At 53.7% G+C, this 11,490-nt stretch overlaps 2 protein-coding genes across 2 annotated transcripts; one reads left to right on the top strand and one right to left on the bottom strand.

The window, feature by feature from the left end:
* Nucleotides 1-513: 513 nt before the first annotated feature.
* Nucleotides 514-3,586, bottom strand: Gemin7 (gem nuclear organelle associated protein 7). Its single transcript, XM_036183520.1, has 2 exons — nt 3,265-3,586; nt 514-1,406 (listed from the first exon to the last, which is right to left on the bottom strand). Exon 2 carries the CDS (start codon nt 1,396-1,398, stop codon nt 1,000-1,002), a length of 399 nt encoding a protein of 132 aa, XP_036039413.1. The 5' UTR covers nt 1,399-1,406; nt 3,265-3,586; the 3' UTR covers nt 514-999.
* A 4,595-nt stretch (nt 3,587-8,181) lies between these two features.
* On the top strand, nt 8,182-11,417 carry Znf296 (zinc finger protein 296). Its single transcript, XM_036183031.1, has 3 exons — nt 8,182-8,509; nt 8,807-8,932; nt 10,398-11,417. Exons 1-3 carry the CDS (start codon nt 8,251-8,253, stop codon nt 11,357-11,359), a joined length of 1,347 nt encoding a protein of 448 aa, XP_036038924.1. The 5' UTR covers nt 8,182-8,250; the 3' UTR covers nt 11,360-11,417.
* The last annotated feature ends 73 nt before the right edge of the window (nt 11,418-11,490 follow it).

Raw genomic sequence — 11,490 nt, forward strand, 5'->3', positions numbered from 1 at the left:
TAAATGTTTAAAATTTAAAACAAAACAAAAATGTTCAATATGGCACCATCCTCCACGGGGCACAGGTAAAAGAATAAACAGAAAAGTCAAGAGTGGTAGCCTGACCCGAAATCCTAGCACTTGGGAGGCTGAGACAGGAAGATTGTGAATTACAAGCCAGTTTAGGCAACATAGCCAGATTCTGTCTTTAAAAGAATGGGGAGGGAAAGATAGCTCAGCAGCTAAGAGCACTGGCTGGTCTTGCAGATCCAGATTCAATTCCCAGCATCCACGTGAGGCTCACAGCTCTAACTCCAGTTCCATTGAGCCTAGCGCCCCCTTCTGGCCTCTGCCGGCACTGCATGCACGTGAAACAGACATCCATGTAGGCAAAACACCACAAATATATAATGAAATTTAAAAGAAACAAGAGCCTTGCAGTGGTGGCCCCCGCCTTTAATCCCAACACTCCAGGAGGCAAAGGCAGGCGGATCCACAGAGCGAGTTCTACACAGAGAAACCCTGTCTTGAAAAACCAAAAACCAAAAACAAAAACAAAAAAAGAAAGAAAGAAAAGAAACAAGAGCCAGATTTCCTTGGATGATTGTTTCTTTGGCAGGAGGCTCAGCTTTGCAAGCTCTTCAGTGCCCATCTCAGCTGTTTGTCTTGGAACCCCCCTCCACACCCCATCCTTCAGGGACTAGCCACGGGGGTCTATTTCTGTAAAGTTCAGTTTTATGAGGTAGAGAGAACATTCCTTTTAATAAATGAGATCTAGAATGTCTGTTGTGGTCTCCCACTGTAGTTCGGGCTGGCCTTGAATTTACCATCTTCCCAGCCAGCCTCTTGAGAGCTGGGGTTGTCAGCACACAGCACCAGGTGGTATCTGGTTTGGAGTTTCCATGAGTTCCTTGGAGCTTGATTTGGAAGTCTAAGAAGGTGTGAAGAGCTCTGTGGCCCAGGAACAGCTGGAGGCCTGGGCTACTACGGCAATGCCTACAGGGGAGACACCAGACAGCCTTAGGGCTTGAAGGAGTAGGAGATGATGTCACTACACCGAAGCAGGGCTTCGGCCTGCACACCTATGGGGGTCTGCAGCTGGGATACGTAGAAGTTGGCTACGTCCAGGTCTGTGGCTCCAAACTGGGCAGTCACATGCACGCCTTCATGTAGCGTGAAGCTCACAGGGTGCCCCACCATGGCTAGGAGGCTTCGGAGGTAGCGCTCTCGGAGAGTGGCTCGGGCCCGCTGCTCCTGCAACTCTGGGGGCTCTTGACTATGACCTTCTTCAGCTTCTGGGACTTTTGGCCTCAGGAGGGTCCTGCGTGCATCGGGGGCAAAGCCTCTGCTGAAGCCGTCGGGGCCCCGAGGGAGGCGGAGGACTGGGACAGGCACAGGAATGGTCAGCGGGGTCTGCATGGCCCAGGCTAAGGGAGAATGTAGAGGGAGTTAAAGCCACACACAGCTCCAACAGAGAACAGGCCAGGGTCTCACCGCCACACTGTAGCTCTCCTGTTCAAAACCTGTGCCAACCCCACACCCCCACCCCAGGGAGGGAATTTTGTCTGTTGTGGTTAGATGATTTTAGAGACAGTGTCTTGCTGTGTAGCTTAGGCTGACCCTGAACATACAGGCACCATATCTCCTAGGTGCTGGACAGGATGTGACACCATATGGGACTCTTTTGCCCTTTTGTTTGTTTGTGGTGTTTTTCGAGACAGGGTTTCTCTGTGTAGCTTTGCGCCTTTCCTGGAACTCACTCTGTAGCCCAGGCTGGCCTCGAACTCACAGAGATCCTCCTGGCTCTGCCTCCCGAGTGCTGGGATCAAAGGTGTGCGCCGCAGCCGCCACCACCACCACCACTCCTACCCTGACCTCCCACGTGCCAGAATTACAGGCTTGCTTCACCACATTCAGTTTCAGGTATGCTAGGGATGGAAGTCAGGGCCTCCTGCTTGACAGGCAAGCTCTCTACTAACTGAACTGCATCCCCAGCCCCCTTTGTCTACTCCTATCACAGCTTTATATGATTCTGGGGATAAGTAACTGCCATTAAGAAGAATCCAGTCGGGTGGTGGTGGTCCATGCCTTTAATCCCAGCACTTGGGAGGCAGAGCCAGGAGGATCTCTGTGAGTTCGAGGCTAGCCTGGGCTACAGAGTGAGATCCAGGAAAGGCGCAAAGCTACACAGAGAAACCCTGTCTCGGAAAAAAAAAAAAAAAAAAAAAAAAAATTTTTTTTTTGAGAAAAGAAAGGAAGAGTACATCTAGTGTCTAGAAGGCAAGAACGGCTAGAATTACCCATCTTCCCTGCTGTCCTGACCTTGAAGCCCTTGATCCACAGGTTCCCTGTCCAGAGGTTAAAGTCCAAACCCATCCATCCCAACGCCTGGCTAATCTGTTAGCCCAAAGCCCTTGGTCAGTGAAGAGGCAACAGTTTACAGGGCTTTCCTTGGGGCCTCAAGGAGAGCAGAGCTAGGCGTGGTGGCTGACACCTGTAATTCCAGCACATGGGCAATGGAGACCTGGAACAGACCAAGGCCAGTCTCTGCTACAAGCAGCCTGAATTACAAGGGAAGTGGACGGGAGATGGGGGCGGGGAAGGCTGGAACTATAACTCAGTTGGTAGAGTACTTATACAGTAAGCATAAAGTGGGGTTCTATCAACAGTTTAGCATGCATTGTTTGTGGTAAGCAGGCCTGTATTCCCCAGCACTTGGCAGGTGAAAGGTGGGGCAGAAAATTCAAAGTTATCCTAGGCCACACAGTGAGTTCAAGACCAGCCAGTCTCCTGGTCTCAAAAAAAGAAAAGAGAGGTTAAAAAAAAAAAGTTAAAGAGGAACGGATCCTCTCGGAGGGCATTAGGTCCACCCCAAGTTATCAGGATAGTAACTGGCTGAGCTTCCAGGCTAGGAGACAGGTACACATTTGTCCACACACACCATGAGATAACTGTCCTCGCCCGTCCCCCCACCCTGCCCGCGTCTCCATGCAAATTCGATAAATGGTGCCTTTTCAGAGAATAAGCAGCCGGAGGGCAGGATCTGCTCTCTCGCCCGTGGGCAGGTCAGTTTTCTTTCAATCCTGCCGTCCGCCCAGCGTCCTCCTTTTCAAATTCTAAGTGCGTCCTCCCGCCCCAGGGCAGCGTCCTCCCGCCCCTGGGCAGCCCCCTCCCACCCCGCCGGTCCTCGGATCACAGTCCCCCTAAGGTCGTCCCCTCCCCGCAGCTCCAATCCCATCCTCTGCGGCTGACAGGGCGGACAGCCCAAAGCCACTGCATGCTCACCCAGGTCGTCGCTGCAGAGGCCCCACTTCCGCCCGCGCCGCGGCCGCGCAGGTCCCGGCAGGCACCGAGCCCGGAGCGCCTGGGTTCCGCCAGCGCAGTGGCCACACGGGTCCGGGTGGGCACCGAGCCCCGCGCGCCTGGGTTCCGCCCGCGCCGTCGCTTCCCCACGTGTTCGGCGGTCGCCGGACCGGCGCTGAGCTCTGCCAGCCTGCGAGTTAGGGATGTCTTAGCTGCCTGCTTCAGGGAGCACGAAGTGGATCCTCAGAAAGTCGGGCATGCATGGGGGCTCCCAGGCTTGGCATCCCCAGAGCTCTCAGGAGGTGAGGCAGGAGGATTGTCACAGTTCCAGGCCTCACAGCCTGGGCTTCAGAGTTAAGGCCTTGTCCGAAAAAGGGGGAAGGAAAGAAAAGGACAGAAAAACACCCTGTCTCGAAAAACTAAAAAAAAAAAAAAAAAGAAGAAGAAGAAGAAGAAGAAGAAGAAGAAAGAAAGAGAGAGAGAGAGAGAGAGAGAGAGAAAGAAAGAAAGACAGAAAGAAAGAAAGACAGAAGAGGAAAAAAGAGGAAGAAAGAAAATGAAAAGAAAGGAAGGAGAAATGAGATCACGGCTGTGATCTCAGCACTTGGGAGCCAGAGGCGGGAAGATTTCAAAAGTTCAGGATCAGTCTGTGCAAAAACAAACAAATACAGCAAGCGAGTGTCCCCCCACACCAAAAAAAAAAAAAAAAAAAAAGAGAAGGAAAGAAGAGGCGGCAAGTTCGGGTAGAAATGAAAAGGGAAAAAAGAAGCCATGACTTAGAGACAAGCAGATTTTCTCTCAGCCACTTGGAAAGTACCCCTAGCCCCACCCCTCCCCTCTAGGAGGAAACTGCCCCCACCCCATTATTCTCTCAGCCTTCACATACCAGGAGACGGTTTACAGTGTGCTGCAACTTGGTGGACAGAGGTCATTCATTTTTGTCCTTAGCCCTTCCTGCAACCCTAGGTTACAAGGTGAGAAAAACTGTGGGGCCGAGGTGGCACACGCCTTTGATCCCAGCACTCGGGAGGCAGAGCCAGGCGGATCTCTGTGAGTTCAAGGCTAGCCTGGCCTACAGAGTGAGATCCAGGACAGCCAGGGCAGTTACACAGAGAAAGCCTGTCTCAAAAAAATTACTGAGGCCCTGCATGGGGCAATGTGAAAATGTGATACCTCACTGATGAGCCCAGATAGAAATGATTTTATGCCCAAAAGGGGGAGGACTGTGGCTTTCCCCTTACTGCCTGGTACACAGGTGCTCTGCAAAAATCCCTGGAAAGAGTGGTGCCCCCCACAAATTGGTTGACTGAATCATGAAAGTAGAAGCTAGGTGCTGGGGTACGTCCCTGTCCCAGTTACCAGGGAGGCCAAGGCAGAGGATTTCCAAACCAGACTCAGAAAGTCCTTTCTCACTGAGAAAAAGTAATGAAAGAATGGATGGTCTATTTAGGAACTGGACACTCCAGTCTTGCTCTCTCAAAACCTGCATTCTCTTTTGTTTTGGGGGAGTAAAATAGGCTAACAGTGAGTGAATAGACAAACCAATATTGCCCGGCAGTGGTGGGCACGCCTTTAATCCCAGCACATAGGAGGCAGAGGCAGGCGGATCTGTGAGTTTTAGGCCTGCCTGGTCTATAGAGCAAGGTCCAGAACAGCAAGGACTGTTACACAAAGAAACTCTTTCTCAAAAAAATAAATCAAGATCTTTCCAAGACTGGGGACAAGGCTCAGTTTGGCTTACTTAGCATGACAAGACCCTAGGTTCCATCCTTAGCATAAGAAAAAAAAAAGCTACAATTGCACCTGGTACTTGGTAAAGCTGAAGCAAGCGATTTCAGGTTGAAGGCTGGCCCTGTTACCAAAGAGACAAAGGGTGAAGGATATGGGGCTGAGCACTGGGCTCTGTGTTCCGGTCTCTTACATCCCCAAAACAGGAGACAATAAGGGCCATGGGTATAATGTTAGCAAGTTAAAAGGGTTTAAAACTCAGTGATCAAATTGGGTGTCTGCAGAGGGAGGAGAATTGGTGTGAATTTGGGACCAGCCTGGGAGAGAGGAAATGAGGGAAAGAGGGGAGGGAGGGAGGAAAATGCCAGGCATGATGGTGCACGCCTTTAATCCCAGCACTCAGAGAGGCATAGGCAGGCGGATCCCTGTGAGTTCCAGGCCAGCCTGGTCTACAGAGTGAGTCTTCGGACATCCAGGGCTACATAGATCTCAAAAACAAACAAACAAACAAAAAACCAACAACAGCAAACCAACCCTAACCCTCACACCTCTAAAGAAGAAAAAAAAAAAAAAGAAAGAAAGAAAGAGGAAAGGAAAGAAGGAAGGAAGCACTGGTGAATTAGAAAGTTTGCTGCCAAACCTAAGGACTTGAGTGCAATTCCCTCGACCCACATAGTGGAAGGAAGGAGAGACCTGGCTCCTGAAAATTGTCCTGTGACCCACCCCCAACTTGCATGCTGTAGCATATGCAATCACAGAGCTCTCTTGGGATGGGATAGATACATTTAAAAATAGATTAATAATAAACAAGTCAATTTAATGATTTTTGTCTGTTTTTGTTTTTCAAGACAGGGTTTCTCTGTAGCTTTGGAGCCTGTCCTGGAGCTAGCTCCATCCCAGCACTCAGGAGGCAGAAGCAGGTAGATCTCTGTGAGTTCAAGGCCACACTGGTCTACAGAGCGAGTTCCAGGACAGCCAGGGCTACAAGAAGAAACCCTATCTCATAAAATAAAAGCCACCTTTGATGACTCTCTAGGTCCAGCATCTCCTAATTCTTTCAAGAGTTTAGGGAACTGAGGCTGAGAGGGAATTGGGAACAGATGGAGGTCATCGGGAGTAATTTGCAAGGCCTTCAGCAGGGTGTGGCTACTTTACAAAGCTGGCCGGGAGGCCCTGGGCCTTCAGGAGTTCACTTGAGTCCGTGCCTGAATAACAATATGAGGGACTCCAGAGCTCAGCCTCTGAATTCACTCACCTGTCTGAGTACACCTGGGGCAGAACACTACGTGGTGGCCCTAACCTACAGGAGCTTGGGTGGGTGGGTGGCAGGGAGGGACGGACAATGGACAGACAGACACACAGACGGGACACAACAGTCAACAAACAGTTCTCCTACTGTAAGGCTGTGGTGGGTGCCTGGAAGGAAAGAGAAATTCATAAATGATTGAGGTGGGGCAGGGTGTCAATGCCACTTCCAACAGTGCAGCAGGGAAAATTCTTATCTGAGGGAAATTATTTCAGAGGCCCCCCAGAGAGGCAGAGAGGGCTGCTGGCCATTTATTTGGTTTTAATGGGTAGCCTGGGACTTGGAAGAAAGCAGAGGTAGATGGTTATTTTTCTGTTTTGCCTCAAACCCTCCAGGCCCCTGGTACCAGGAGAAGCCAACAGACCTCAAAGTCACCAGGAGACCCTTCTGGGTGTGCTCCTACCCCAGGTTCCTGACACACTCCCGTTAGTCCTGAGTGCTCAGGCTCCTCGCCCTCCTTAGTTCCCTCACAAACCTCAGATCTTCACATTTATTTACTGAGACAAGATCTCCTCCCTAGGTGGTATCCCAGTTGGCCTGGAACTCTTGGGCAATCCTCCTGCCTCTGATTCTGGAGTGGAACACTGTGGTTATAGAGTGTACCATCACCAAAAACCAGTTTGTTTGTTTGTTTGTTTTTTAATTTATCGGGGCAGTGGTGATGCACAACTTTAATCCCAGCACTCGGGTGGCAGAGGCAGGTGGATCTCAGTGAGTCCGAGGCCAGCCTGGTCTACAAAGTGAGTTCCAGGACAGTCAGGACTATACAGAGAAACGCTGTCTTGAAAAACCAAAGAAAAATAAATAGAAATTAATTTTTTTTTTTTATTTATTGGCAGGGTCTCACGCAACCTAAACTAGTCAAACTCCCTATGTAGCTGACTGAAATGGGCTTTGGACTGCTGATCCTGCTTCCACATTTCATATGCTGAGATTGCCGATTTGCATTGGCTACCACTGCGTTCCCAAGTCTCCATTCTGCCCTGCTTGCTCAGTCCTGGCACAGGGGAGAAAACTGAAGCCCTTTTGGGAGGGCAACCCTGTCCCCTTTCCAGCTTGATTTTTCCTCACTTACCAGCACATATGGCACTCCATATTCTATGGAACAGCCCCAGCTGGCCTTGAATTTGTGATTCTCAGCCTCCCGGGTAGCTGGGATTACCAGAAGGCTCGGGGGTAGTGGTGGAGGTAGGGTCCATATTATACAGTCATCTGTGGTGGCCCGCTCCCTCTCGCTGTGCTCCACCCCCCATCTCCATGGTATAAGTATTATGGAATGGTTTCTTTCACTGCTGGTACTGTAGGTGCTCAAGAAATGGGGTGGCAAAGTCTGGGGATGTAGCCCAGTGGGTAGAGTGCTTCCTTAGACTGCAAGTTCTGGGTTCGATGCCCAGCACCACATAAAATGGGTGTAGCGATGTAACCCTGTAAAACCAGCGCTGGAGAGGTGGAGGCCCGATCAAAAGGTCGAAGCCATCATCCGATACTGGTTACTTAGACAGTTCGGGGTCAGCTTGTCTCAGAGATCTGTCTTAGGGAAAAAGACAAAAGAAGAAAAAGGTTTAAAGGGCGAAATTTTCTTAGAATACTTCCCGTCTTGTAAGAGATGCCCACCACTTCTCCCTTTGGGTAGGAGGCGCGACATCCCGAGCCTCAGGCATCACCAGCGCTACGGTGGGTTTGGGAACAATTCTTTCCACTTTCCCGGGTGAGACCGACTGGGGCGGCACCGTCTGCGCTCCCCTCCCGGGGCAGCGGGCCAGGAGGTCGGGTTTGGCCGCGCCGACTGGCCTCGCAAGGCCCCGCCCCCAATGGGCGGAGCCGCCGCAGGACCAGCACGTGTAAAAAGTTCGGCGCGGGTCTCCGCAGGCCACTCACCTGAGCGTCCGGCCGCCGAGCGGGTCGTCTGCTCCTGCGCCCTCGCCCATCGCCCCATGTCCCGCCGCAAGGCCGGCTGCGTGCCGCGCCGTGTAGACCCGGAGCCCGACAAAGACGACATGGAGACGTCCGAGCTGGTCATTGATGTGAAGCCGGAGCGCGACGCGGGGGCCGTGGCCCGGGGGCTCTGGTCGCCGAAGGACGTGAACATGCCGAGGGTCCTCGGTACCGAGCGTCGCCTCGGCACCGACGCGCGCCCTCTCGGCGCGCGCAGCCCGTGTGCCCCGTGGATACCGCTGAGCCCTGAACCTTGCGGTGAGTCCCCAGTCTTGGGCCCTGTGCGCATCGGAACCCTCGGGTGGGTGCCCGTCTGCTCCGGGGCCCGCCCGGCGGCCCCAGCCCTCGCCCCCGGAACCGGTTTGGTGTCCCCAGCCCTCGCCCCCGCATGTGCACCGGGACCCTCCGGTGGGTGCCTCTCCCCTGGGGATGGCCCCGGGACGGCCTGGCCTCCCCAGCCTTCGCCTCTGACCTCCGGGTTTCCCCTCTCCACCTTGGAGCCCTCACTTCTAGCGGGCCCCACCCCACCGCTCACCACCCGCTTCCTCCCTGCAGACCGCCAGCCCTGGACCGACAAGCACCCGGATCTGTTGACCTGCGGCCGCTGCCTGCAGACTTTCCCATTGGAGGCCATCATCGCTTTCATGGACCACAAGAAACTGGGCTGTCAGGTCCTCCAAGGCAAGTAATTGCGAGTGTAGTGACCACCTCTGACCCAGGGTTGGGCTTCCTGCCTTGGGGAGAGAGCGCTAAGGTGGACAGATGGGGCACCGAGCAACATTACTTCCCCTTTTCCCCCTAGGGTAGAACCTAGGCGTGGCCTTGGCTTGCCTGTCCTAGGGCGGGGGCTGGGTAGCGGAGGAAGGCCACCCACAAGGTGTGGCCAAGCCCAGAAGACTGGCCCGGGGTTTTGCCATACACCCTCAATTTAGTTTCACTTCTCCTTCCCCACGGACAGAAATAACTGGCCAGGTGGCTGGACCAGGGTTGTTAGAGGGACATGGAGGAGGTGGGGACAGCGGCCCCAGGGAGAGGGATGGAGGCCCGCAGGAACGGATCTTATCACTCCTACTGTGTTTGAATCCTTCTAATCAGACAGTTCAGAGCCGGGGCTTCGGGCGTGTTCCTTTGCTGGGATCTCCCGGCTGAGTGCTGGGAAGCCCCTGGTCAGGCCGTTGGATACTCATATGGAGGGATGAAAACGCTAACTGGTGGTTGGTCCATGGAGTGAACTCCTGGCCACAGGATTTAGGGACTGGATCGGAACTTGAATTTCCAGCCCCCAGCTCATGTGGTGCTCCGTTGGGACTTGGGAAATAGAATATTTATATTAAGGGCTGGGACAGGGTGGGTCTATAATTCAATCACCTTTTGTTGAGGGAGGGGCTGAGATGGATTTAACCTGAGTAACTGAGCACTCCAGGACTGACTAGTAGGCAGTGTCTGGAGAGTTACTGCTGGGTTTAACATTTTAGACAGGGGTTCATCCTTGCCTAGGCAGCTGGTAGTGCAGGTCTGGAGAGTCAGTTGTGGGAACTTTTTGTTTTGAGACAGGGTCTTTAAATAGCCCTGGCTGTCCTGGGCTCTATGTAGACCAGGCTGGCCTCCAACTCAGAGATCTGCCTGCCTCTGCCTCCTTCCCTTTGCTGGGGAAGGTGTGAGCCGCCACTCCTGACTCAGCTGTGGGTATTTTGGTATCTGAGGCTCATCTCATGTTTGAGGGCTTATAGGGACCAAAACTCTCAGCTGTTCCCTATTTGAGGTCACAGCCCTAAAGGGGCCCCTCACATTAGGGAACAGGTATGGGAGGATGTCTTGTCCAGGATCACACAGCTGGAGGAAGGGTCTTGAGTTGGATGGGTTGGTTTCTGCTTGCCTTTGGTCTGGACTGTCTGGGGTTTGGTGGCTCTGGGAAGTATCCTGTAGTTGTGCCCATGGGTCTAGAGAAAATGTCAAATTTGGAATACAGACACTAGCCGACCTGCCTGGCCTGTCTGTGCCAGGCCCCAGCTCCAAGGTTTTGTGGTAAGATCTGCCCCTGTCCGACTCTCCGGTGCCTTGCTGACCTCCCCTTTCTCTGGAACAGCAGGCCCTCTTCAGTTGAGGCCAGCACTGATTCCCTGCCCCTTTTCCCCTCCCTTTCCAGAATCCAAGGAGCTGAAGACTCTGAGTTGCCTGCGGTGTGGTAGACAGTTTAGTGAAGCCTGGAAGTTGCTACGCCATGCCCAGTGGGATCATGGGCTATCCATCTACCAGACAGAATCAGAGACCCCGGAGTCCCCACTGCTGGGCCTGGCGGAGGTGGCTGCGGCCGTATCGGCCGTGGCAGTGGTAGCACCGGTTGAGGATAAGCCCCCTCCAGTGAGCAGTGCTGCCCGGCGGAGCCCCACCTGCCCGGTGTGCAAGAAGACCCTCAGTTCCTTCAGCAACCTCAAGGTCCATATGCGTTCCCACACTGGTGAGCGGCCCTATGTCTGTAACCAGTGTTCCTACGCCTGTGCGCAGAGCAGCAAGCTCAACCGCCACAAGAAGACCCACAAGCAGCAGGCGTCGGGGGGTCCCTGCACCCCGGCCACCAGCAGGAGCGTCTCCCCGGCAGCCCCTCCAGAGCCAGCTCACCACGCAGCTGTTCCAGCCAGCACCCTCCCGCTCCAGGTGGAGAAGGCTGGAGCGGCAGCTACGGCAGGAGTCCAGGAACCAGGAGCCCCTGGCAATGGAGCTCAAGCAGGCCCAGGCGGTGTGGACTGGGGACCAAAGCTGACTGTCAGCAAAGTACAAAGGACTGACCCTGTGAAGAGCGGGAAGACAGCACCCAGGAAGACCAGCAAGAGCCGCGGGCCTGGGAGCAGGTGCGAGTTCTGCGGGAAGAGCTTTGCCAACAGCAGCAACCTGGTAGTACACCGGCGAAAACACACTGGTGAGCGGCCCTACACCTGTGACCAGTGTTCTTATGCCTGTGCCCAAAGCAGTAAGCTCAACCGCCACCGCCGTATGCACGGTCTGGGGCCTGGCAGCACCCGCTATGAGTGCCCACACTGCTGTGTGCCATTTGGCCTACGGGCCACACTGGACAAGCACCTGTGGCAGAGCCACCCAGAGATGGCCTGAGAGAGGCTCTGTCACCTCCTTAGCCTTCCTTTTGTGTGAATAAACCATCTTCTATTTATACATGTGCCTGGACTCTCGCTGTCTTGGGGTGTCTGAGGTGGGAGGCTCCCCCTCCAGAGTGTGGTTGGCTG

Source organism: Onychomys torridus, chromosome 1, assembly GCF_903995425.1.
Source record: "Onychomys torridus chromosome 1, mOncTor1.1, whole genome shotgun sequence".
In the NCBI taxonomy this organism is placed as follows: Eukaryota; Metazoa; Chordata; class Mammalia; order Rodentia; family Cricetidae; genus Onychomys; species Onychomys torridus.

Coding starts and splice junctions, on each gene's coding strand:
- Gemin7 (XM_036183520.1), bottom strand. CDS start 1,398: ATGCAGACCCCGCTGACCATTCCTGTGCCTGTCCCAGTCCTCCGCCTC.
- Znf296 (XM_036183031.1), top strand. CDS start 8,251: ATGTCCCGCCGCAAGGCCGGCTGCGTGCCGCGCCGTGTAGACCCGGAG. Junction 8,510..8,806: donor GCTGAGCCCTGAACCTTGCG/GTGAGTCCCCAG, acceptor TCCTCCCTGCAG/ACCGCCAGCCCTGGACCGAC. Junction 8,933..10,397: donor GGGCTGTCAGGTCCTCCAAG/GCAAGTAATTGC, acceptor CTCCCTTTCCAG/AATCCAAGGAGCTGAAGACT.